Below are 27,278 nucleotides of genomic sequence, written 5' to 3' on the forward strand. Positions count from 1 at the left end.
ACAGTGCCCTCCACATACTGACTGTTGTGAAAACATGCCTTGTTATTTTTGGAAAGTCCTCTTGGTAGATCACTAACATCTTCGCCCCCAAAACAGCAGGAGCAGTAAATAACAACCTTCTAGATAAAGCAAATGGGAAAGCATTGCCAGAATTTGCTATATCAAGTGCTGTGAACAGTGGCAGCCAGCAGGGAAATTATGCAGAGGGAGAAAAGTGCTTTTATTTGCTTTTCAAAGTTAGTGGGACTGGAGGAATATGGGAAATGGGAAGAAAAAGAGGAAAAAATGAGAAAAATACAGTCATCTTCAGTTGAAAATGGTGTAAACCTTTTTGCTTACAACTGTAATTCAGTATCAAGGGCAGGAAGCTATTAACTGAGGTATTGCTAATAACCTTATGTTGGTGAGAGAGAGAGCTCACTATGTATGAAGACTGGTAAGAGCCTGTAAGTCTCAAAACAGTCTAAGAGTTGGGATCATTGTTGTTCCCATTTCCTAGATGAGGAAATTGAGGCTTTAATGAGATTGAGGAATTTGCTCAGATCACACAGCTAGTATGAGCTGAAGCCCACGATTCAAACTATGGGCTGGCTTGAACCACATGGTCTGAATTGCCACAGCTGCAGATTTAAACCTCTCCCCTTTCCCCTCTTTGAATGTTAGTTGGCATGGTGTATTTGTGAAAACTAAAACCAGAAAAATCAGGAAAAAAAAAAAAAAAAAAAAAAGCCTGTGGTCAAGTTAATAATCATAATATGTAAGTTAATATTTATAATTAATATGTTATGATTATTGACCACAGGCTTTTTTTTTTCCTTCCCCTAGTTTCTCTGGTTTTCTCACTACCTAGTGTCCCCTTTCTCTTCCAGAATTAGGTTCAGGATTCACCTTGCATTTAGACATTATGTTCTCATCACCTTCAGTCTGGCAGTTTCTGTCTTTTTTTGGTTTTCATGACCTTCACACTTTTGAAGAGGCTAGGTATGTTGTATAATGTTCCCAATTTGGGTCTGTCTGGTGTTTTCTCATGATTAGACTCAGGGCTGTGGATTTGGAGAGGAATACCACAGAGGCATTCTGTCCTTCTCATCATACCGTGTCAGAGGTACATGATGTTAACACAAGTTATTACTGTGATGTTTGCTTGGATCACGTGGCTAAGGCTGGTCTGCCGGGTTCCTCCACGGTCATGAGACCATTGTCCCCTTTCTGTACGCTCTTCATTAGAGCCACTACGTCCAGCTCTACTCAAGGGCTGGTGATTAATTCCACTTCCTAGGAGGATAGAGGAGTTTCAAAGAATTTGTTAAATTCTTAGCATATGTTAAAACCACTGCAAGGAATTAATAAATATTTTGGGTAAGATACTGGCTTAAGAGGTTATGCAAACATCCTGTTTTTCCTTGCGGTCCTACTGATGTTGTTAGCATCATCAGTGGCTCTTGGCAATTATCATGTTTTAATGGCAATTTCTTATTTCCCTGGTTCCTTCTACATTTTTAATTGGACTTCTATTAGGAAGATTTGTCCCTTTCCCTCATTCATTTATTATAATTTATTCAGTTACTTATATCAATATGGACTCACAGGTAGTTCTTTTATTCTTTGCTACTATATTATTTATTTTGCTCCCCATACTGTTCCAGCTCTGGCCATTGTGGGCCCCCTCAGATTGACTTCTGAGTCCTTTGACATCTTTGCATTGCCCACCGTGCGCAACCCCCCGCCTTTTTTTTTTTTTTTTTTAGCACTTCCTTACTTTCTGGCACTACAAGAGTCTCTGGGTTAATCTTATTATATTCTCTGTTCCAGTCCGAGAATCAGCCATAGTCCAAGGAGTCTAGTTTCCTTTATTGAATGGTATTTAGAAACCAAGATCTGGGCACTCAGAGGGCATGTGGCTCCTGCTTCTAGACCCTGTCAGCAGACCAAGCCAGGACATGGCTGTGTGTTTACTATCCCACTGTGACACATGCCTCTTTGTTTTTTACCTCTCTATCTGGATGTATAGGAACTAAACATGAGCTGTCACCTGCACTTAGCAGATCTCTTTTAATAGGTAAGTTCTTTGTCATGGAGTAGATGTGTCCCTGACAAGTTGTTGGCTAGCAGGATCCTATATCCTCACTTCTGTGATTGCTGTGGTTATAAGCCCCCATTTTCTTTTTCACCTTCTTCCAATGGTAGTGAGTGTGTCCTTCTTTTCCCCAGCCCATCCCCCTCACTACTCAGTGCTCACTCGCTCCTCCTCCTCCTGCTGTCTGTGTGTTTTTGAGTTAGTCATCCTCATGCACTGCTTTTAATTGTTGTTGTAGGCCCCTCTGTTATTCCCTCACTGGCCTCCTTTTCACCGAAGTACAGCAAGAACTCTTTTCTTACCTCCTTTTCTATGAATGTGAGAGGTTTTCATGGGCAGCGGCTTTTAAACTTTGGCTGCAACCTGTAGTTATAGTGAGAAATACATGTTAACAAGGCTTTCAGGGATGCACATACCTGCATAGTGGCAATTTCACAAAACAGAGCTTGCTCTTTTTCTGTGTAGTGTATCTTGCATATTTCATTCAATTTTGCCCTGTTCTGCTCTTCTAAGGAGATTTTATACCTACCCTTTGAAAAATACTGTTCTGGGTTATAAATCCTCCATCTGTGTATAAAAGTCTGCAGTCCCCTTCTCAGCACTGTCTTGTTATGAGGATGGGGTGTGGATTAGCCCTGGGCATAGGGTGGGGTCAGTATTAGCACTGGGTGTAGGGTGGAGTGGGGGATCTTGATTAGCACTGGTTGAAGATAGTCCAGGATTGGTGCATTGTCTACAAGGCTGTGCTTCTGAGGAGAGGGATTCAGAGTCTAGGGTGTAAGCTGTGGATGAATTAGAAAGTTGTTTTCTCTATTTCTGAGAAATAATTGTGTCATTGGTATGCATCCTTTTTGATATTATAGGTACTGCAGGCTTGAGTGTTAGGAGTTTTCTTTGGCCTAATTTTTTTCTCAAATACGAAGTCTTTTGAGAATTTAATAGTAAAGCTGGTCTTAATTTTTCTGATTTTGAATGAACAGGAAAATAAAATTGAGTAAAAACTAAGGTAAGATACTTATATAATTCTGATTTTTTTAAAGAGGTGGGGTTCTCACTATGTTGCTTAGGCTGATCTCAAACTCCTGCCCTCAAGCAGCCCTACTGCCTAAGCTTCCTGAGTACCTGGGATTGCAGATGCAAGCCACTGCACCCAGCTTAGTTCAGAATTCTTAATCGACATATTTATGGAGTAGATTATCTAATTTTGTTTTAAAACATATTTCACACTTAAACACTGCTAAAAAATTAGGAAGCCACTTTCCCTCGTGAAAATAACACAATTTAGGAAAAACCCACTGTATTAACTTCCATTTTTAGTAAGTTAAAATAGTTTTATGTTAGATACTGATTTTTGTTGATGTTGGTTGACTGACACAGATTGTCAAAAGTATTCCCTAAATTTGCATTTAAATCTATCAGAGTATTAGTGGGCAAATTATCCTTGACTCCAAGTACCTTGCCTAATTTATTTTCAGTAAATGTAGAATCATTTAGTATTTTTTAACTGTAGCTACAAAGTTAATTTTAAAGTGTAAAACACATTTACAAATACACTTCTTATAAGAATTTTTTGTTAAAGTGAGCCTTCCTGACTAATCTAACAGTATCAGTGGGGCTGCCCCAGCCCCTGTGGCCCCCACACTGGCCAGTCAGGTCAGTGACAGCGTAGTCCCTGGGGTCTCTCCTCTGTGTTCCTCAGCTGGACTTTAAAAGGCAAATAAAGAAGATCAATGAAAGGCAAAAGTTGATTCTTTGAAATCAAAATAGGCAAACTTCTGGTACAACTTATTAAGAGAAGAAAAGCGAATCTACAAAGAAAGGTTGAATGAAAAGGGGGTAATAACATTTAGAGAATAAAAAAGTTATGAGAGCATGTTGGTAGAAAATTGATGTGACTTCCTTTTAGACTTTAAGGAAGGAAGGAGTTCTGAGCATATAAAAATGTTAATGTGAAAAAAGATTGGTGCATTTGACTATATTAAAATGAAGAATCTCTGTAGACCACATAGGTATCTTTAAAGTATGAAGACAACTTATAACTAGAAAGTATTTGTAAACTATATACCAACAAATAATTCTTATTCAAATATATAAAGAACTTGTACAAATCAAAGAAATTATGAACAAAAATAGTGAAAGACATGAACTGGAATTTCACAGGTGATGAGATATATGACCAATAAGCATATGAAGAGCTGTTCAGCCCATTAATAAGCAAAGAAATGTGAGTTAAAACTGTACTGAAAACTATTTTTATGTATATATAATTGGCAAGATTTTCAAAGTCTGACAGTACAAAGCATGGATTCTGTGGTTCTGTAGCATCACCCACTTTGCTGGCGAGAGTAAATTGGGGCAATCCCTTTGGAAAACAGCTTGGCATTATCTCTTAAAGTTGAACATGTATCTATCTTTTGACCCAGAAGTTCTACTCCTAGTTGTATAGCCAAGACAAACTCTTCAGAATTACACAAAAAGGAGGGAATAGCATAATGAACGCCCACGAAACTTTCACCCTGCTTCATCACTTAGCAACATGTCATGGTTCTTGTTTCATCTTTCTGCATACCTCAGACTCTTTTTTGGCTTTGTTTTTGATAGAACAAATCCCAGACATCATGTAATTTCACTCATAAATACTTCAATAAGAAATAAGGGTTTAAATTTAATATAGTTATCTTACCTTATAAATTTATAATTCCTTAAAACCATCTAATACCCAATCTGTATTCACTTTCTCCTGATTGTCTCAAAAATTTTTTTCCTTCAAATTAGCATCCCAGCAAAGGTCCAAATAATTGAATTTGGTTGATCTTACAACTCTTAATTTAGAGGAATTCTCCTTCTGTCTTTTTGTCCCATGCCATTTATCTGTCTGAAAAACTTGGAACTTAGTCTGGTATAATTTCCCTGACTCTGAATCTGGCTGACTTTGTGCTCTTGGTTTTGATGGCCATGCTTCTCTGCCCTTCGTCTTTACTGTAAACTGGTATTCAGGCCTCGAGGTCCTGTGTTGGGGCCAGGGGTACCCAATAGGCAGTCCCTCTCAGGAGGTACATGGGATGTGTGTCACAGGTATTTGGGGTGTTCTAGATCCTTGTATTACAGGTTCCTCCTCAGCTCTTCACCTGGTGCTCACCAGGAATAGAGGAAAGTTGGCAGACTCATTGTCTTCATTACAGAAGATGGTGGAAGATAGTGATGTTCTCATTCTGTTTTACTTTCTTTGCTTATTTTCTGGAATTCTTATTTAGGGGCATGGCCTTTCTGAAATTACAGTTCTTATGGAACTATTTTATTGATGACTTTTCAGGTTGTGTTCTCTGATCACCAAAGGTGACCCCTGGAGATTTTGTTTTATAAACTCATGGATTTTTAATATGCCATGTACTTGAGTCCATTGTGGAATTCCTTCCTTCCTTCCTTCCTTCCTTCCTTCCTTCCTTCCTTCCTTCCTTCCTTCCTTCCTTCCTTCCTCCCTCCCTCCCTCCCTCCCTCCCTCCCTCCCTTCCTCCCTTCCTCCCTTCCTCCCTTCCTCCCTCCCTCCCTCCCTCCTTCCCTCCCTCTTTCCCTCCCTCTTTCCCTCCCTCCGTTCCTCCTTCCCTTTTTCCTTCCCCTTCCCCTCCCCTTCCCATCTTTGGCTAGCTGGGAGCCTTCTGAAATTGGCTCATATGTCCTTTCAGCATAACCTTCCTGGTCTTTGACAGTTCCCCACTTGCTGTAAGGAAGACAGCTAGGCTCATCCTGTGCATTCTGGCCCCAGTTTGGGGACTAACCACATGTCCAGGAGCTCTGGCTCTCTTGTTGGTAAGTTAGCATTGTCTTTGAAGTAGGTAGGCTACTGTCACTGGCAGACCAATGTGTGGTAGATGCTAAACAGGTAATAATCAGGTATAGATAAAATTATTGATACTAGATTTTTAGAAAAAGCAGCTTACAGATAAAAGTGTAGAATTATTAGGCAGAAGGCTTAACTTCTCTCTCTAAATGTCTCAGAAGGTTCAAGAATCATCCCATAGTCATAAAAGCTGCTCAGCGAGTCTTCTTTCCATAGCCAAAGACTTTCTAAAGGGAAAGCACTGAGTGAGAAAACAATACTGAGTGTCGTGCGACCTTGTTTTAGTCATTTTAAATGGTTCGTTCCTCATAGCTACCTTTTGAAAGAGATGCTGTTAGTGTTCCCATTTTATAGGTCAGGGGACCAAGGCACAGAGAGACTGAGTGACCTACTCACCATTACCTGGTTGGTGTGCAGGGAAGCTGGGCTTGACCTCAGGTTGGATACACAGAGGATTCAGGGAAACTGCTTGACGGCTGGGGGACTGGCTTGGAGACATTGATTTGTAGGACATACTGAGACCAGAGCCCGTGGCCTGGGGTGGCTTCTGCATTTGCACCGAGCTTTGTGTGTGGCTGGCTGAGGTGGCATGTTATCCACAGTTGGCCTGATGTGGTGGGGTCACATCCATGCTAGTGAAGAAGGATGAACTTAGAAATAACACATGTTCAGCAATGAAAGGAGCCTGGTGGGTAGGAGAACCTCAGTGGGAGCTGGGCAGCAGGCAGGAAGGCACTGCCCTCTAGACAGAAGAACCCAGCAAGAGTTGCAGGAAGGCTAGGTAGTGTGAGGTGCTTGTCTGTGTGGAAGCCTGGGAATGGTGACTGGCTCCAGCCTGTCCCTTTGTAAGTGAGATGGTTAAAAGCTGCAGAGGTGAAGACCAAGCCCCAGGCTATGTCTGGGTCACTGGAGCTGGGGCAGACCTGGCAGCTGGGGGCTCAGGGGAGGGGTCCAGGCGTGGAGTTGTTTTTGAGCACTTAGATCAGCATGAGTGAATGCGCTCTGAGGAGTCAACACTCCTAGGAAAATACAACTGAGAAGTAGGAAGTAGACTGGCAGACCATGAGTTTTAGGCTTCAGAAGTAGGGCTGGGGGCCTCAAGGATGGGTCATTTTTATACTAATACTCATTTTATAAAGCTTTGAAAATGGAGAAACCCAGAAGAAAATTCACCATATTTCTACCAGGTGGAAGGGATTTTGGTAAATTTGAGTTAAGACTGAGCATAGGCAGGAAAGAGTTGACAGATGAGGAGGAGGATTCACTTGTGGGAGCAGGAGGGAAAAGGGAAGAGGAATCATGATGACTCAATCATGGGCTACCTCGAGTGCCTTGCTGAGGCCCTGGCTTTGTCTCCTGGGCCATGGGGAGCCATACGAGGTTGTTGAGAAGAATACAGTCACAGTGGCATGTGAAGAGACTGAGAGGAGATGCTGCTGTGGCATCCATCCAGGTGTGGGATGTGTAAGGTCAATGAGATGAGAAAAAAATTGATAAGAGACAGGTGAGACTGTCAAGGGAGAGTGTGAGCCATGTCTGCTGGTTGCCTCATACCCAGAGCACATACATCACACACATACACACTGTATGCCCATACCACATGTATATACCATATGCGCACATGCATACCACACATGCACATGTACACATCATACACAGGCACACTGCATGTGTACATGCATACCACACACATGCACATAGTGCACATACTGCATGCATATATGCACCATACGTACATTGCATGCACATGTGTACCGCACACATGCACCACACACAATACACATGCCCACATGCACATGCAGGTATACATGCACCAGATACATGCATGTGGCACACACGTACACATTGCATGCACACACGTACCCCCATGCATATATAGTTCACACATACCTGTATCGCCCAAGGAACTGCACACATGCCACACACATGTACCACACACACATACACACATGCTGCCTTAGTCTATTTGGGTTGCTATAACAAAATACCATAGACTGGGTGGCTTGTAGACCACAGAAATTTATTTCTTACCGTTCTGGAGGCTGGAGGTCCAAGATCAAGGCACCAGTAGATTCAGTATCTGGGAAGGCCCTGCTTTCTTTTTCATGGATCTCTGTTTTCTTGCGTGTCCTCCCATGGTGGAAGGGATGAGGAAGTTCTTTGAGGCCTCTGTATAAGGGCACTAATCCCACTCAGAGGCTCCATCCTCATGACCTAATCACCTCCTACTGCCGTCACCTTTGGAGTTAGGATCTTAAGATAACACATTTTAGGGGAACTACAAGTATTTTCAGACTGTAGCGCATATATGTACATTGCACCCAAACATTGTGGGAGCTCTCCTGAGGGGACAGTGAGGTCAACAGGTGGTGAGGTGTGATAACAGCTCTTATACCTGGGATAATGGAAGGAGATGAGGGTGACAAGATGTTGTCATCTTCATACAGAGGTGGTGGCTTTTGTGCAATGTAGTTAAGAGTGTGAACATTTAAAGGGTAGACAGGATTGATTGCAAAAGACATGTATTTGGGGTGAGGGAGTGGGGGTTGACAAACCGAGCCTCAATCACTGAGCCCCAGGGGGCGGGTAGTGGGGAGCAGCAAGCTTGACATTTCTGTGCAGACACCTCCGCTTTGGAATCACTGGCTGTGACTTGGGGAGCCAAATCTCATCTTCAGTCAGGCAGTCAATGCCTATCATAGGCATTCTCTCTCTGGAGAAGAGCTTGAGGTTAGCCCTCTCTCATTGAGTTATAAATCTATTACAGGTTTAGGGCTCTAGCTTCCTAGACAAAACTCTTTAGGTTAGGGCTTTGACCTCCTTTTACTCTTCATTTCTCGTACTTGCCACTAGCTGTTTTACAATCAGGATTGTCTGATCCTGTTTTGTTTTTTGTTTTGTTTTGTTTTGGAGATGGTCTCACTCTGTCACCCAAGCCTGAGTGTAGTGGCACAGTCATAGCTCACTATAACCTTGAATTCCTGACCTCAGGCCATTCTCCTACCTCAGCCTCCTTAGTAGTCAGCATTACAGGTGCGTGCCACTGTATGTAGCTCATTTTTTATTTTTTTGTAGAGTCTTCCTGTGCTGCCCAGGCTGGTCTCAAACTCCCAGCCTCAAGTAATCCTCCTGCTTTGGCCTCCGAAAGGGCTGAGATTACAAGCATGAGCCATCATGCCTAACCTAATCTTGTGGTTTTTAAAAACAAGTAGAAGGAGGCTAGGTGCAGTGGCCCACGCCTGTAATCCCAGCACTTTGGGAGGCTGAAGCAGGTAGGTCATTTGAGGTCAGGAGTTCGAGACAAGCCTGGCCAACATGGTGAAACCCTGTCTCTACTAAAATACAAAAATTAACTGGGAGTGGTGGTATGCGCCTTTAATCCCAGCTTCTTGGGAGGCTGAGGCAGGAGAATTGTGTGAACATGGGAGATGGAGGTTGTAGTGAGCCAAGATTGTGGTACTGTACTCTAGCCTGGGTGACAGAGCGAGACTTAATATAAAAAAAAAGAAGAAGAAAGGAAGGTTAGAGAACCTTTTTGTTTCTAGTGGCAGCACTCAAACACGCAAACTGGGTAGGTCAGGTTTCTGGCGAGGAACCTGACCTGTCCACTCAGAAACTGATTACCTGCATGATCATGACTCCTGGCGACAGTGCTGCCAGTTCTCCCTGTGCAGGTGACCCTGGTATCTGGCTCACCACACTCAGCAGTGGCTAGGCCTGGAGTCTGCCAGGAAAGGTCTGGCCTATCCCCAGGGAGACAGAGGGCCTTGCTGCCCACAGCACCTGACAGGCAACAGCCTGCTCTGTCTTTTTCCTTTAACACATTTAAAACCTTGTTATTCCAGCTCATCAGGAGTGGGAGCTGAAGGGAGACCTACTCCGTAATCTTCAACCTGACTGCTGACTCACTTTCCTACTCCCACCCTTGGTGCTGAAGCATGGATGCTCCCTCCCCTGCCTCCTACCGTGTGCTCAGGCCCTGCAGCTGCAGGGGTGACCAACAGTGGCACAGTGGGGGCCAGAGACATCTGCACTTGACAGGACGCTTATTTTTACATACTGTTGGCTGGAAAGAATCAACCTTATTTAAATAGAATGTGCATTCAGAGCACTATAAAAAGCATCCAACAACTTGCAAGGGCTGTTCTAGGAGTGATTCTCCTGCTTCTTTTGGAGGGAGGCTGCAGGTTCCATGCAAGAGGAGCCAGGCTGGGGCTGCTGAGGACATGGCAGGAGGATGGGGTGTGGCAGGTTTTGTGTGACCAGAGCCCTCTCCACAAGCATACAGCTTTGGCTGCAGTGTGTAGTGGCAGGGGTGGCAGATGTCTCCCCTCTCCCCAAGGCAGAGACTGACAGTGTTTTGCCCTGGAGGAGGCAGAACCCATGTGGGCATCACTGGTGGTATAGGCTGAGTGACTGCACTGTTGTTGGCAGCAGCATCCCCAAGGATATTCCCAGCATTATCCTTGTTCTCCTTTTTTGAGAGAACCATTTCTTTTTCCCAACTTTTGAGGAGTCTTCATGTTTATTCCCTGATCTCTGCCAAGTGCTGGGTTCATGTTGGTCTTTATTGTGTGTGTGTGTGTGTGTGTGTGTGTGTGTGTGTGTGTGTGTGTGTGTGTTGGGGGGTATTTTATTTATATGTTTTCATAATTTTGACTTTTATCAAATGGTAATATATGTACAAAAGTGTCAGTGAAAAGGAAGTCTCCGGTTTCCAGCCATAAAGGTAGCTGCGGCTCCCCTCTTGTTCTTTTGGAGATATTCTTTGCATGTTTAAGCATCTTCATGTCAGATGTGAGTCTTAAAGCTGCTGTTGGTGCTTACCTAGAAGGATCCTGTGGAAACTTGGGGGCTGAGTGAGTCCCCCTCACTGTGTCTGACTCTTTGGTACCCTGTTCCAAGGGTCAGGCTAGTGCTGCTGCTGTGGCACATGGGACGGCACCTGGGTACAGGGGCTTTAGGGTGCATCACTGTCTCCCGTTAGCATTTTTTAAAGAAAACCATATTTCTGTTGGTTATAAAAATGTCTGCATGTTCTAGGGAGTTTGGGTAATACCTAGATACAAAGCAGAAAGTCAGATTCCTTGTTACTCTACTACCGGAGATAATCACAAAGATTTAATATGCTGCTTTTCAGTGTTTTTCATATACGTGTGTATACACACACACATACACACATGTATGTGTATATTATATATTTCTTCTTAGAAATTAAAATCATACCATACTTAAAAGTAATATATCCCCTTTTCAGTTTTATGGTATGTTGAAAGCTTTCTTCATGTCAGTAGTCTTTGAAAATGTTTTTTGGATTAATCTAAATCTTTCTTTTCCTGCTCACTTTCAACATATTGAGCATTCTTTAGTTTCATTCCCTCCACCCTGTTTTCTCATGTCATTGTGTCGGGCATCCTATGTGACTCCTGGTTTCCATATGTCATCTCTGTCCCACAGTGGCCCGCCTGTATGAGTAGTTTAAGGCTGACATCTCTTCTGATTGGTTAGTGCCTAGTCCTGCCAATATTCAGTGCTGAATTTTGAATATCACTTCTGATTGAAATTAGTTTCCTTAACCGCTGTGGTTGCTCAGGCTGCCACAATGACATACCACAGAATGGTCGGCTTAAACAAAAGATGTTGATCCTCTCACAGTTCTTAGAGGGGAAGTCTGAGATCAAGGTGTCAACAGGGCCTTGTTCCCTCTGAAGGCCTTAGGGGAAGATCTTTCCTCTCCTCTTCCAGCTTTAGGTGGTGGCCTTGGATCCTTGGTGTTACTTGGCCTATAGGCACATCACCCTATTGTCTTCACATGGCCTTCACACTGTCCAAAGTCCCCCTTTTAAGGATGTCAGTCATAGTGGATTAGGGCCCACCCTAATGACCTTGTTGTAATGCATCACCTCTGTAAAGACACTGTTTATTAAGTAAGGTCACATTCTGAGGTCCTGGGGATTCAGATTCCAACATAGCATTTTGGGGGACACAATTCAGTTGTTAACAGCTGTCAGTTGCCAGTCCAGAGAACTCAGGCTGTGGTGAAGGCCCAGCCAGCTTCATGCATAGATGGTGTGCAGGGCATACCCACAGTAGGTAAATATGTTCTTGTCTTAGAACTCTGGCCAGAGAAAGCCAGCTCTCTTGAACCACCCCTTCCCAACCCTTGTCTTTTATGTGCATCTGTGCAGACGTTGATACATGTAGTTTTGTGTTTTCGTGTATGAACAGGATCATAGTACACACATTGTTTACAAGCCCATGAGGCCGTCTCCCTGGCAGGTTTTGTCTGCTGGTCTCTGAGCAGGCTCTCGAGAAGCTGACAGAGCTGCACCTACTGTTGGAGTGTTCTGCATTCATAGCTGCTGCCTTCTCCATGACTAGGCTTTTGTCTGTAATATAGATCTTCAATTCACTATAATGGACGTGTGAGTCTAAACTTATTTTTACATAGTGTTTATATTATTAGCATTGTTATATTTTATGGAAAATATTAAATTTTATTTTTAATATCAGTTTCTTCTTCATAGACCTATCTGCATCTGTGCTGTGCTTATAACAGGCCTATACAGTAAGATTTGCTTGATTGAGGTTTTTAGGCTGTCTCATTAAACATACTGCTTAAATCTTAACAACGATGCATACAATTTTCATGCAGTCCTTTCAGCTTTGATTTATTTACTAGGAGAAAATATAGGCTGGGGGTTGGATTAGGATTGAAGTTTAACAGCTACAGGATGAAATGGTTTTGCCTTTTTTTTTTTTTTTTTTTGAGATGGAGTTTTGCTCTTGTTGCCCAGGCCAGAGTGCCATAGCACAGTCTCAGCTCACTACAAGCTGCAGCCTTTGCCTCTCAGGTTCATGCAATTCTCTTGCCTCGGCCTCTCAAGTAGCTGGGATTACAGGCATGAGCTACCACACTTGGCTAATTTTTGTTTTTTTTGGTAGAGACAGAATTTTACCGTTTTGGCTGCTGGTTTCGAACTCCTGACCTCAGGTGATCCACCCACCTTGGCCTCCCAAAGTGCTGGGATTACAAGCGTGAGCCACTGTGCCTGCCCCCCCACACCCTTTTTTTTTTTTTTTTAAATTTAAAGATTGCTTCTCGGCCTTTTGGCTAAGAACAAGTGTAAACTTTAAAGATAGGCCCTGCCAACCAAGCACACTCATGAGCCTAAGGATTTTATTAATAAGGGCCCTCTGGTTAATTAACAGGCCTGGATCTCAGTACTGTGAAGGCTGGCAGGAACAGCTCTACTTTGACTATAGCCACAGATACTTTTCCTAAACTGTAGGATGCTGCACTGGGGTTTCTTTTCTGTAGCTTTTCCCTTGTCCTGTGATTTCCAGGGGGACCACGTAGGAGGGTCAGAAAGGAAATCACCCAAAAAAAGGAGGGGTTTGCGGATGCCAAAGCAAGTGAGCTTGAGATGAAACTTGAGTTGATCACATCTTCAGGATGTAGGAGTGGCTTGTGCTGGGCTGCCCATGGAGTCCTCTGCTCAGGCATGGCTGACTGGCATCTTACCTTTTTTATTCTCTCTCAGGATTCAGGAGCAGTTCCAGAAAAATCCCGACAGTTACAATGGTGCTGTCCGAGACAACTATACCTGGTCACAGGACTATACTGACCTGGAGGTCAAGGTGCCAGTACCCAAGCACGTGGTGAAAGGAAAGCAGGTAATGGCCTTGGTGGGTGGGGATAGGCGGCTTCACCTACGCCTATCAGAGCTATTGCGGGAAAGACCCAGCATCCTTGAGGAAGTGTTGGGATCAGCTTTAGGATGTGAGGCATGTTCCTTCTCCTGCCCTAAGAATGAGCTAAGCACACCATCCTTATTCCCCTCATTCTGTTCATGAGGTTCTCCCAGTTGCTCCACAGAAATCTTCCTCTGGGGATGGTGAGCCCTGTTTACACTCTGAGTAGCACTCAGCACTGAGATGTGCATGAAGCTGCCTGAGAGAGAAGCCTACGCATCTGATGTCCTCGCCTCTTTTATAAACAAAGTCATAGACACTCTTGGGTTTCTCATTATAAATGCCCAGCCTCTCAGTTTTCAAGGGAATACTCAAATATTGCCTTGGTGAATTCTCCTTTTTCCTAAAGATTAAATCTGCCTTCAGTTTTCCTAATAAAAGTCCAGGCAACTAAATGCACAGTAATAACTAAGGTGCATTCACATAGCATCTATCATGTGAGTTTCCTGACTTTGCCAACCCAGGGTCTAATAAACTCAAATTACACAAAGTGACACAGTGGGTAGCACCTCCCCGTTTATGGTGATGAACCATGCATCACAGAGATGAAAGGTTTATGATTTCATTCTCCATGACCTTTAATCACAGGAGAAAGAGAGCTCTCAGACTGCAGTTCTCCCAGGGCATGGCTACACAGGAGGGAGGGAGGGACAGGCCATCCCATCCCATTGTTCCCACTTGCTTTCCGTGCTATTTTTAAATTTCCTCTTCACATATGTGGCATGCATGTGCTGGGGATAAGTGTCCTGGTCCCCATACCCTCTTTTCTAAGGTTGACTTGTAGTCCTCAAAGGGCATCCCATCCCTGCTGGGGCCAGCCACCTGGTATCATTCCCTGTGCCTCTGTTACTGCTTAGGGGCATGATGGCTAGGCCTGTAGTTTGTGCACTGAAACCAACCATTCTGCTCTTCCCAGATTTCTTTTATGCTTCCTCAGGGAAGAGGTGACAGGCTGTGGGCCTTTTCTTCCCTCAGTAACAAACACAAAACTTATTTTTCTTCAGCTACAAACACCCAGTCACCCCACTTTAAGCCACATCATGTCATGGGTGACATCCATTGAAGCCCCATCCAGTCCTGAGAGGCAAAGCAAAGAACCCAGGTCACAGCAATGAAGTGGACGCCCAGGCCTGTGTGCTGTTGGGTTCTTCCATGGGTCAGGGAGCCATGTCATGGTGTAGCTGTAGTATTCACAACCTGCGTTTCAAAAACTAGAGTTTCTGAAACCTCCATCTGATGAGTTTAAGTGAGAAGTTTAATCTTTTTTTTTTTTTTTTTTTTAATAGAGTCGATCTCTGTTACACTCTGAGTAGCACTCAGCACTGAGATGTGCATGAAGCTGCCTGAGAGAGAAGCCCACACATCTGATGTCCTCGCTTGTTTTATAAACAAATTCATAGATACTCTTGGGGTTCTCATTATAGATGGCCAGACTCTCAGTTTTCAAGGGAATACTCAAACATTACCTTGATGAGTTCTCCTTTTTCCTAAAGATCAAATCTGCCTTCAGTTTCCCTAAGAAAAGTCCATCTGTTACCCAGGCTGGAGTGCAGTGGCATGATCGTGGCTCACTATAGCCTTAAACTCCTGGGTTCAAGCTATTCTTCCACCTTAGCCTCCTGAGTAACTGGGACTTCAGGTACTTGCTATCATGCCTGGTTAACTTAAAACAATTTTTTGTACAGATAGGGTCCTGCTGTCTTTCCCAGGCTGGTCTTGAACTCCTGGTCTCAGGTGATCCTGCCACTTCAGCCTCCTCGGTAGCTGGAATTGCAGGTGTGAGCCACCATTCCCAGTGGAAGTTTAATCTTTTAGTGGGAGAGAGATGCCTACTCAAGGAATTTTGATAAGAATAACATTATCATAGGTTGTTGTAAATAGATAATTTCCACTAAAAAAAAATCTCAAGTAACAATGCAAAATGTGATATTATATAATTTAAATCCACAATATAAAAAAATTTTATGTATGTCAGAAACTGTATCCATATTTCCTTCTTTATGAGTACCTGCAACCTGTGAAGTAAGTAACTTCATTCTATTTTTTAAAATTTCTTTTAAAAAAATTTTATTTTACTTTAAAGTAAAGTAGGGGATATATGTGCTGAAAATGCAAGTTTGTTACATAGGTATACATGTGCCATGGTGGTTTGCTGCACCAGTCAACCTGTCATCTAGGTTTTAAGCCCCACATGCATTAGGTATTTGTCCTATTGCTCTCCCTCTCCTTTCCCCTTACCCCGCAATGGGCCCGAGTATGTGATGTTCCCCTCCCTGTGTCCATGTGTTCTCATTGTTCAACTCCCACTTATCAGTGAGAACATGCGGTGTTTTGTTTTCTGTTCCTGTGTTAGTTTGCTTAGGATAATGGTTTCCAGCTTCATCCATGTCCCTGAGAAGGACATGAACTCATTCTTTTTTATGGCTGCGTAGTATTCCATGGTGTATATATGCCATGTTGTCTTTATCCAGTCTATCATTGATAGGCATTTGGGTTGGTTCCAAGACTTTGCTATTGTAAATAGTGTTGCAGTAAACATATATATGCATGTGTCTTTATAGTAGAATGATTTATAATCCTTTGGGTATATACCCAGTAATGGGATTGCTGGGTCAAATGGTATTTCGAGATCCTTGAGGAATCACCACACTGTCTTCCACAATGATTGAACTAATTTACACTCCCACCAGCTGTATAAAAGCATTCCTATTTCTTCACATCCTCACCAGCATCTGTTGTTTCCTGTCTTTTTAATGATCGCTATTCTAGCTGGCGTGAGATGGTATCTCATTGTGGTTTTTATTGCATTTCTCTAATGACCAGTGATGATGAACTTTTTTTCATGTTTCTTGGCCACATAAATGTCTTCTTTTCAGAAGTTTCTGTTCATATCCTTCACCCACTTTTTGATGGGGTTGTTTTTTCTTGTAAATTTAAGCTCCTTGTGTATTCTGGATTAGATCTTTGTCAGGTGGATAGATTGCAAAATTTTTCTCCCATTCTGCAGTTGCCTGTTCACTCTGACAATAGTTTCTTTTGCGGAGCAGAAGCTCTTTAGTTTAATTAGATTCCATTTGTCACCTTTGGCATTTGTTGCCATTGCTTTTGGTGTTTTAGTCATGAAATCTTTGCCCATGCCTGTGTCCTGAATGGTATTGTCTTGGTTTTCTTCTAGAGTTTTTATGGTTTTATGTTTTATATTTAGGTCTTTAATCCATCTCGAGTCAATTTTTGTATAAGGTGTAAGGAAGGGGCCCAGTTTTTGTTTTCTGTATAAGGCTAGCCAGTTTTCCCACCATCATTTATTAAATAGGGAATCCTTTCCTCATTGCTTGCTTTTGTTAGGTTTGTCAAAGATTGGATGGTTGTAGATGTGTGGTGTTATTTATGAGACCTCTGTTCTGTTTTATTGCTCTATATACCTGTTTTGGCACTGGTACTATGCTGTTTTGGTTACTGTAGCCTTGTAGTACAGTTTGAAGTCAGGTAGTGTGATGCCTCCCGCTTTGTTCTTTTTGCTTATGATTGTCTTTTGGTTCCATATGAAATTTAAAATAGTTTTTTTCTGGTTCTGTGAAGAAAGTCAGTGGTAACTTGATGGGGATAGCATTGCATCTATAAATTACTTTGGGCAGTATGGCCATTTTCACAATATTGATTCTTCCTATCCATGAGCATGGATTTTTTTTCTCTTTGTTTGTGTCCTCTCATTTCCTTGAACAGTGATTTGTAGTTCTCCTTGAAGAGGTCCTTCATGTCCCTTGTAGGTTGTATTTCTATGTATTTTGTTTACTTTGTAGCAGGTGTGAATGGGAGTTCGCTCAGGATTTGTCTCTCTGCTTGTATATTATTGGTGTATAGGAAGACATGTGATTTTTGCACATTGATTTTGTATTCTGAGACTTTGCTGAAGTTGCTTAAATTCTTGAAGAGTTTTTGGGCTGAGACGATGGGGTTTCTAAATATACAGTCATGTCGTAGGCAGAGACAATTTGACTTCCTCTCTTCCTATTTGAATAACCTTTATTTCTTTCTCTTGCTGATTGCCCTGGTCAGAACTTCCAATACTGTGTTGAATAGGAGTGGTGAGACAGGGCCTCCTTATCTTGTGCCAGTTTTCAAAAGGAATGCTTCCAGCTTTTGCCCATTCAGTATGATACTGGCTGTGGGTTTGTCATAAATAGCTCTTATTATTTTGAGATATGTTCCACCAGTACCTAGTTTATTGAGAGTTTTTAGCATGAAGCGGTGTTGAATTTTATTGAAGCTCTTTTATCTATTGAGATAAACATGTGGTTTTTGTCATTGGTTCTGTTTATGTGATGGATTACATTTATTGATTTGCATATGTTGAGCCAGCCTTGCATCCCAGGGATGAAGCCATCTTGATTGTGGTGGATAAGCTTTTTGGTGTGCTGCTGGATTTGGTTTGTCAGCATTTTGTTGAGGATTTTCACATCGATGTTCATCAGGGATATTGGCCTGAAATTTTCTTTTTTTGTTGTGTCTCTGCCAGGTTTTGGAATCAGGATGGTGCTGGCCCCATAAAATGAGTTAGGGAGGAATTCCTCTTTTCCTGTTGTTTGGAATAGTTTCAGAAGGAATGGTACCAGCTCCTCTTTGTACCTCTGGTAGAATTTGTGAATCGTCTGGTCCTGGGCTTATTTTTTATTATTTACTTATTTATTTGTTTTGAGACGGAGTCTTGCCAAGCTGGAGTGCAGTGGTGCAATCTCGGCTCACTGCAACCTCCACCTCCTGGGTTCAAGCGATTCTTCCACCTCAGCTTCCCAAGTAGCTGGGACCACAGGCACGTGCTACCATGCCCAGCTAATTTTTTTGTATTAGAGATGGGGTTTCACCATGTTGGCCAGGATAGTCTCGATCTCTTGACCTTGTGATCCACCTGCCTTGGCTTCCCAAAGTGCTGGGATTATAGGTGTGAGCCACTGTGCCTGGCCGGTCCTGGGCTTTTTTTGGTTGGTAGGCTATTAATTATTGCCTCAGTTTCAGAGCTTGTTATTGGTCTATTCAGGGATTCGATTTCTTCCTGGATTAGTCTGGAAGGGTGTATGTGTCCAGGAATTTATCCATTTCTTCTAGATTTTCTAGTTTATTTGCGTAGAGGTGTTTATAGTATTCTCTGATGGTAGTTTGTATTTCTGTGGGATCAGTGGTGATATTTCCTTTATCATTTTTGTTGTATCTATTTGATTCTTCTCTCTTTTCTTCTTTATTATTCTGGCTAGTGGTCTATTCTGTTAATCTTTTCAAAGAACCAGTTCCTGGATTCGTTTTTTTTTTAAGGGTTTTTTGTGTCTCTCCTTCATTTCTGCTCTGATCTTAGTTGTTTCATATCTTCTGCTAGCATATGAATTTGTTTGCACTTGCTTCTCCAGTTCTTTTAATTGTGTAGTTAGGGTGTTGATTTTAGATCTTTCCTGCTTATTGGTGTGGGCATTTAGTGCTATAAATTTCCCTCTTAACACTGCTTTAGCAGTGTCCCAGAAATTCTGGTATGTTGTCCCTTTGTTCTAATTGGTTTCAGAGAACTTTGTTATTTCTGCCTTAATTTTGTTGTTTACCCAGTAGTCATTCAGGAGCAGATTATTTAGTTTCCATGTAGTTGTATGGTTTTGAGTGAGTTTCTTAATCCTGCATTCTAATTTGATTGCACTGTAGTCTGAGACTAGTTGTTTTGATTTCCTTTTTTTTTGTGCATTTGCTGAGGAGTGTGTTACTTCCAATTATGTGGTCAATTTTAGAATAAGTGCTGTGTGGTGCTGAGAATAATACAGATTCTGTTGATTTGGGATGGAGAGTTCTGTAGATATCTATTAGTTCCACTTGGTCCAGAGCTGAGTTCAAGTCCTGAATATCCTTGTTAATTTTCTGTCTCATTGATCTGTCTAATATTGACAGTGGGGTATTAAAGTCTCCCATTATTATTGGATGGGAGTCTAAGTCTCTTTGTAAGTCTCTAAGAACTTGTCTTGTGAATCTGGGTGCTCCTGTATTGGGTGCATATATATTTAGGATAGTTAACTCTTCTAGTTGCATTGATCCCTTTACCATTTTGTCATGCTCTTTGTCTTTTTTGATCTTTGTTGATTTAAAGTCTGTTTTATCAGAGACTAGGATTGCAACCCCTGCTTTTTTTTTTTTTTTTTTTTTTTTTGGCCTTCTATTTGCTTTGTAAATATTTCTCCATCCCTTTCTTTTGAGCCTATGTGTGTCTTTGCATGGGAGGCAGGTCTCCTGAATATAGCACACTGCTGGGTCTTAACTCTATGCAATTTGCCAGTCTGTGGTTTTGTTTTTTTTTTTTTTTTTTTTTTTTTTTTTTTTGGGAGACAGAGTCTTGCTCTATCACCCAGACTGGAGTCAGTGGTGTGATCTCGGCTCAGTACAACCTCCACCTCCCAGATTGAAGCAGTTCTCCTGCCTCAACCTCCCTAGTAGCTAGGACTACAGACATGTGCCACCATGCTCAGCTAATTTTTGTATTTTTAGTAGAGATGGGGTTTTACCATATTCGCCAGGCTGGTCTTGAACTCCTGACCTGTGATCTACCTGCCTTGGTCTCCCAAAATGCTGGGATTACAGGTGTAAGCCACCATGCCCAGCTCATCTTTGTCTTTTAATTGGGGGCATTTAGCCCATGTATGTTTAGGGTTAATATTGTTATATGCAAATTTGATCCTGCATCATGATGCTAGCTGGTTATTTTGTACATTACATGATGCAGTTTCTTCATAGTGTCTTTGGTCTTTACATTTTGGTATGTTTTTGCAGTTGCTGGTACCAGTTTTTCCTTTCCATATTTAGTGCTTTCTGAAGTCAGGACCTCTTGTAAGGCAGGCCTGGTGGTGACATAATCTCTCAACATTTGCTTGTCTGTAAAGGATTTTATTTCTCCTTACTTATGAAGCTTAGTTTGGCTGGATATGAAATTCTGGATTGAAAATTCTTTTCTTTAAGAATGTTGCATATTGGCCTCCACTCTCTTCTGGCTTAAAGGGTTTCTGCAGAGATATCCACTGTTAGTCTGATGGGCTTCCCTTTGTAGGTGACCTGACCTTTCTTTGTGGCTGCCCTTAACATTTTTTCCTTTGTTTCAATTTTGGAGAATCTGATGATTATGTGTCTTGGGGGTTGCTCTTCTCGAGGAATATCTTAGTGGTGTTCTCTGTATTTCCTGAATTTGCATGTTGGCCTGTCTTGCTAGTTTGGGAAGTTCTCCTGGATAATATCCTGAAGTGTGTTTTCCAACTTGGTTCCATTCTCCCCATCACTTGCAGGGATGCCCCAATCAATAGTAGGTTTGGTCTTTTCACATAGTCCCGTATTTCTCAGAGGCTTTGTTTTTTCTATTTCATTCTTTTTTCTCTAATCTTGTCTTCATGCCTTATTTCAGTAAGTTGATCTTCAGTCTCTGCTATCCTTTCTTCCACTTGATCGGTTTGGCTATTGATACTTGTGTATGTTTCATGAAGTTCCCGTGCTGTGTTTTTCAGCTCTGTAAGGTCATTTATGTTCTTCTCTAAACCAGTTTTTCTAGTTAGCAGTTCCTGTAACCTTTTTTCAAGATTGTTAAGAGTCCTTGCATTGGGTTAGAACATGCTCCTTTAGCCCAGAGGAGCTTGTTATTATCCACCGTCTGGATCTTACTTTGTCAATTCGTCAAACTCATTCTCTGTCCAGTTTTGTGCTGTTGCTGAAGAGGAGTTGCGATCATTTGGAAGAGAAGCATTCTGGTTTTTGGAATTTTCAACATTTTTGTGCTGGTTTTTCCTCATCTTCGTGGATTTATCTACCTTTGATTTTTGAGGCTGATGACCTTTGGATGGGGTTTTTGTGTGGGGATCCTTCTGTTGATGATGTTGCTTTCTGTTTGTTAGTTTTTTCTTTTAACAGTCAGACCCCTTTTCTACAGCTCTGCTGCGGTTTTCTGAGGTCCACTCAAGGCCCTGTTTGCCTGGCTATCACCAGTGCAGGCTGTAGAACAGCAACGATTGCTGCCTGCTCCTTTTTGTCCCAGAGGGACACCGGCCTGATGCCAGCTGGAGCTTTCCTGTATGAGATGTCTGTCATCCCCTGTTGGGAAGTCTCTCCCAGTCAGGAGGCATGGGATTTAGGGACCTACTTGAAGAAGTCTGTCCCTTAGCAGAGCTCGAGCGCAGTGCTGGGAGAATGCTTGTCAGGATCCAGTGCTCTCTTCAGAGCTGGCAGGTAGGAACGTTTAAGTCTACTGAAGCTGCATCCACAGCTGCTGCTTCTCCCAGATGCTCTGTCCCAGGGAGAAGGGAGTTTGTTTGTTTGTTTGTTTGTTTGAGATGGAGTTTCGCTCTTGTTACCCAGGCTGGAGTGCAATGGCACGATCTCGGCTCACCGCGACCTCCACCTCCTGGGTTCAAGCAATTCTCCTGCCTCAGCCTCCTGAGTAGCTGGGATTACAGGCACGTGCCACCATGCCCAGCTAATGTTTTGTATTTTTAGTAGAGACGGGGTTTCACCATGTTGACCAGGATGGTCTCGATCTCTCGACCTCATGATCCACCCGCCTCGGCCTCCCAAAGTGCTGGGATTACAGGCTTGAGCCACCGCGCCCGGCGAGATGGGAGTTTTATCTATAAGTCCCTGACTGGGGCTGCTGCCTTTCAGAGATGGCCTGCCCAGTGAAGAGGAATCTAGAGAGGCAGTCTGGCCGCAGCCACTTTGCCACACTGTGTTGAGTTCTGCCCAGTCTGAACTTCCAGGCCTCTTTAGTACTGTCGGGGAAAACTGCCTACTCAAGCCTCAGTAATGGCAGATGCCCCTCCACTCACCGAGCTTAATCATTCCAGGTCAGCTTCAGATTGCTGTGCTGGCAGTGAAAATTGCAAGCCAGTGGTTCTTAGGTTACTCAGTGGGAGTGGTACCCACTGAGCAAGACCACCTTGGCTCCCTGGCTTCAGCCTCCTTTCCAGGGGAGTGAACGGTTCTCTCTCACTGGGGTTCCAGGCGCCACTGGAGTATGAAAAACAACAACAACAACAACAAAACAAAACAAAAACTCCTACAGCTAGCTCGGTGTCTGAAGAAAACACAGGAATCTTGTGGTCTGCAGATTGGAAATACTTTTGGAAAAGCCTAGTGTCTGGGCCAGATACACAGTCCCTCATGGGCTTCCCTTGCCTGAGAAAGAGAGGCCCCCCGCTCCTTGCATTTCTCAGGTAAGGCAATGCCCCACCCTGCTTCTGCTCACCCTCCGTGGGCTGCACTCATTGCCTTCCCATTCCCAATGACATCAACAGCATACCTCAGTTGGAAATGGAGAAATTACCTGCTTTCTGTATTGGTCTCGCTGGGAGCTGCAGACTGGAACTCTTCCTATTCAGCCATCTTGCCAGATCCCCCCATATCATTTTATTTTATAGATGAGAAATTGAGGCTGCAAGAAGTTGCTGAATCATCCAAGTTAACAGGGAAAATCCACAGTGTCATCTCCCTTGTTATGTCTGGAATAGTGAGCACTCTGGATACATTTTTGAATAAATGAATAGCTGAATGAATGAAATGGCAAAGCTGTGGTTTGAATCAGGTGTGTCTGCTTCAAAGCTTATGCTTTAACCTCTGGGCCACACTCCTTCCTGTCTACATACAATTGGTGCTGGCTTCTTAGGAAGAGAGACTGTCCTCGAACATGTCATATGTGTGTTTTAAGGAAATGAACATCTGTACAGTGGGGGCAGCTTGGCTTGCACCCCACATCCCCTATGGTGACAGTAAGGTGACCAAGTTTAGTCCCATTCCTGCCTGAGCTGGGTAGGTGTGAAGTCCAGGCTGGCCTGGAGCTGAATCCCTCTGGCCCTCCTGTCCTGTGCCTTCCAACTCCGTAACTACTCCCTCTGCAGTCTCTCCATTATGCTCTAGGGGTCACTTGAAATAGGCAGACATGTTCTAAACTTGCCCTGTGTGTAGGAGTTTGGGCGGAGTTCATGGCATCCTTAAGAAGACTGAGACTTCTGCGAGTGCCCTGTGCCTTTAAGGTAGCACAGGCACAGATCAGGGAATTATGAGTTGCCTGGCTTCATCAGGAAGTAGCTGTGTGGTTAGTTTTCCCTTCTTCCCACCGCACATCCCTTAACAGCAACTGGTGACCTCTAGAATCATAGTCTTTAGTATAATTTTAAGATCAAAGTCAGACCAGATCACTAGGGATCATCCACACAGAATTCTAGCTTCAAATGACTACTTCCTGTCTGTTTTTAATAGGCCAGGAGCAGGAGCTAACAGCCCTTCCCAAGTGGTTTATCTAGAATTTTGGGGTTTTAGTGGATCAGGTGTTGATTTCCATTTCATTTTTTGTTAGTATTGGCATGTATGTAGTTGAATAAATTATGAAAAGCATTGATTGCCATGCTTCATTCACTTGATTTAAAAAAATTACAGTTTTCTGATCCTTTATCTGTCTTCTGAACTGCTCTGTGAACCTCTGGGGCTTTCTCTGAAAGGGTTTGAATTAGGCCCAAGCTAAAACTGGTTATTTTCTCTTTCTTTGACTCAAGAGACGCAGGTTAGCTAACAACTTTCACCATACATTGCACAGCTACCTGGGACAGCTCCCCACTGGAAATGGTGTCTCAGATGTGCTTGTTGACTCTCTGGGATGTTGATGCCATAATTCTGCTCTATGGTAGGTACTGTGTTATAAGGATCCTGCCCTATGTCTTGTCTCAAGTTCAGATTTGCACCTCTCTCAGATGCACTTGTCATAACCTCTAGGATCATGTGGCTCTACTTTCACCAAGGATAACCCTGGATTTGGCTCATTCTGCATTAGATATTTTCTAATACATGGGCTGAGCTTTGTCTCAGGAGCTGGGCATGTGGGGGTCACCAAGACAGACAAGATTGCTGGTTTGGAGCTTATATCCCAGTGGTGTGTAGGCAGTAAAAGTCAGCAAATAAATGAGCAAGGGAATTATAGGTAGAGGCAGCTGCCATACAGAACCTAAAACTGGGTGGTTATGTATTTAACCAGCACTTGTGTAGTGTCCTTTCTGTGTCTTGAAATAGTGACTTGCCCCCTCCAGTCCTCCTGATTATCATGCAGGCAGTCACTGTGCACCCATGAGGGCTGCTGAGAGCCGTGTATACGTGGCCTCAGCCAATAAGAGCCAGGCCACAGTTGAGGCTTGCTCTGGAGCTAGTGCTCTCTCTTACCTCAGAGAAGGGTCAAAGGTGAAGTTTGGTTATAAATACCAGGTTAGAAGGGCGAAAGGAAGGAACTTCTTTTTTCAGTGGCTAATTTATTTAGTAGTAGCTTGCCTTATTTATTTATTTATTAACGTGGTATATCCATGTGACAATAGCACTGGCTTTTTGTGACACCCGCTGACCTAATTTGTACTGGTGATCTGCCTTGGTTGCATGCTTCATCTCCTATGTGGTTGGAAAATTTCTTTTTTCTCCTTCAATAGTATTCTTTTCTCCATGTCATTCTTAAAACACTGCAGAATTTTTAAAAAAATTCTTGGCTGGGCATGGTGGCTCAAGCCTGTAATCCCAGCACTTTGGGAGGCTGAGGTGGTTAGATCGCTTGAGCCCAGGAATTTGAGACCAGCCTGGGCATCATGGTGAAACCCCATCTCTACAAAAAAATACAAAAAAAAAAAAAAAAAAAAAAAATTAGCTGGGTGTGGTGGCACATGCCTGGAGTCCTAGCTGCTTGGGAGGCAGAGGTGGGAGGATTACCTGAGCCGAGGAGATCAAGGCTTCTCTGAGCTGTGATTGAGCCACTGCACTCCATCCTGGGCAATAGAGTGACACCCTATTTCAAAAAAAAAAAAAAAAAAAAAAGTGTAAAATAAATTAAAATTCATGGTCTCTTAAGTGCTGAATGATTTTTTTTTTTAAGTCACACTTAAAACTTTGGAAAAAGTATATTTTGTATCTCTTGGATTTTGCTTGTCTAAATGTTTTTCTTCAGAGCTGCACTTTCTTTCTGGCCTGGCTCCAGTAATTCCCTGAGTGTACCTGTCACGGTTGCCTGTCAGCAGTGTTTATTTTTGTCTGTGGAACCTATTGGACATTGTCAAGATGGTAACACCGGCTGCAACAACTCAACTGATAAAATCAGAATCTATTCTGGGTTGGCGATTCAGGGGCTTTGCTCAAGCAGCCCAGTGTTTGTGTTGGGGCTTGGATAGCATTTCACAGGAGAGCTGGAGCCTCTACTCTCCAGCTGTAGCTTGATGCAGGCTTTATTGGAGCTTTGCCTCTCCTGGACTTTTGCATTGATCCCTTTTCTGTAGAAATGGAGATGATGAGTTCACACTTGATTCTCGAGGGTAGCAGGAGACAAATGAGAGTATGTGCATAATGCTTTATGTTCTTTAGAAGAAAAATAGAAAGTGTTCCTATTTTACATCATAACAGTTTAAAAAACCATCTTGCTAGTGAATCTGAAGGAAAACTTCTCAAAATGAGGCTTATAAAATGTGGTTAGGTCTTTTCCTTCACATATATTTTGCTCAATCTACTCTGCTCTGTTTAGGAAAAGCAGCTGACTTCCTCTTTCTCTCCAGTGTACCCACAGAATACAGACATGGAACGTTGAGCTAATGACAGATAGTTTTATGATTGCTCTTGTCAGACCCAGGTGGTTATAAACCTAGCATCTCATTTAATCACAGAATTGCAATGCTTTTGAAAATTGAACTTCAGAGCTTTTGAGTTTAACTTCTCATTTTGCAGATGAGAAACTCTCATGGTGGGATGATGGCAGATCATAGACCAGAACCAAGATCCCCTCATCCCCACCCTGTTTTATGGCCTTATTGCAAATGAAGTCATTATTGGATGTTATTGAGTGACAAGTGAATCTGTTTCCCTTGAGTCTTCTTCCTCTCATAGATTGTGAGTGGTCCTGCAGGCTGGTGTGGTCACTGCCCTGCTGCTGTCATCTTTGTCCTCACTCTGGGAACCTTTTGTAACACACCTTAGCCACCAGGTGTGTCATGTATGGCTCTAACTGATCCCAGGGCTCAGATTCCTGGTGAGGCCTTGCCTCTGAACTTGATGCAGGTGCTAGAATTTGTGTTAAAAGCTCCTTAACATGTTTTTAGAAGTTGATTCGGAAAAAATGCAGGGAGAAGTTTTATTATAGGAAACTTCCATAACAGAAAAGACTGAATGACTGCATTATTTTTGTGTTTACTTAATTTTTGAGTGCATAACACATTTTTATATTCAAAAGCATAAACTTGTATAACAACAACAAAAATCCCTGTCCTGTCTCTATGCCTCTTCTGTCTTTTTCTGACCCCTCCCCTGCCAGCTGTAACATGAGTCATCACATAACTGGTTTTGGGGATATTTCAGCAGATATTTTTATGCATGTATAATCAAATATGAACATGTATTGCTCTCTTCACACCTTTAGCACAGATAGTGCATTCCACTTTTTAAGATGATCTGCCCCTGGCCAGTGTCATCCTGGCCCTACCAGGACAGCTCCCATCTCTTTTTACCTCCTTGTCCCCAAGTGCATGATAGGGGTCCAGTAAATTCTAGGTAGACCTTGCTTTCCCTGGTCATCTGGCTCAAGTCTTCCAAGCCCAC

General features: G+C 42.8%; 2 protein-coding genes across 2 annotated transcripts in view; one reads left to right on the top strand and one right to left on the bottom strand.

Moving 5' to 3' along the window:
- The window catches only part of OGDH (oxoglutarate dehydrogenase), a 471,568-nt gene that overhangs the window by 257,397 nt on the left and 186,893 nt on the right, over window positions 1–27,278 (bottom strand). The window lies entirely within an intron of this gene.
- Window positions 1–27,278, top strand: part of NUDCD3 (NudC domain containing 3) — a 107,794-nt gene that overhangs the window by 51,882 nt on the left and 28,634 nt on the right. The window contains exon 3 of the mRNA XM_003930781.4: window positions 13,460–13,592. Coding sequence (XP_003930830.3) covers window positions 13,460–13,592 — 133 coding nt within the window. The remainder of the gene's footprint in view (window positions 1–13,459; window positions 13,593–27,278) is intronic.

This window comes from Saimiri boliviensis, chromosome 10 (assembly GCF_048565385.1).
Source record: "Saimiri boliviensis isolate mSaiBol1 chromosome 10, mSaiBol1.pri, whole genome shotgun sequence".
Classification (NCBI taxonomy): Eukaryota; Metazoa; Chordata; class Mammalia; order Primates; family Cebidae; genus Saimiri; species Saimiri boliviensis.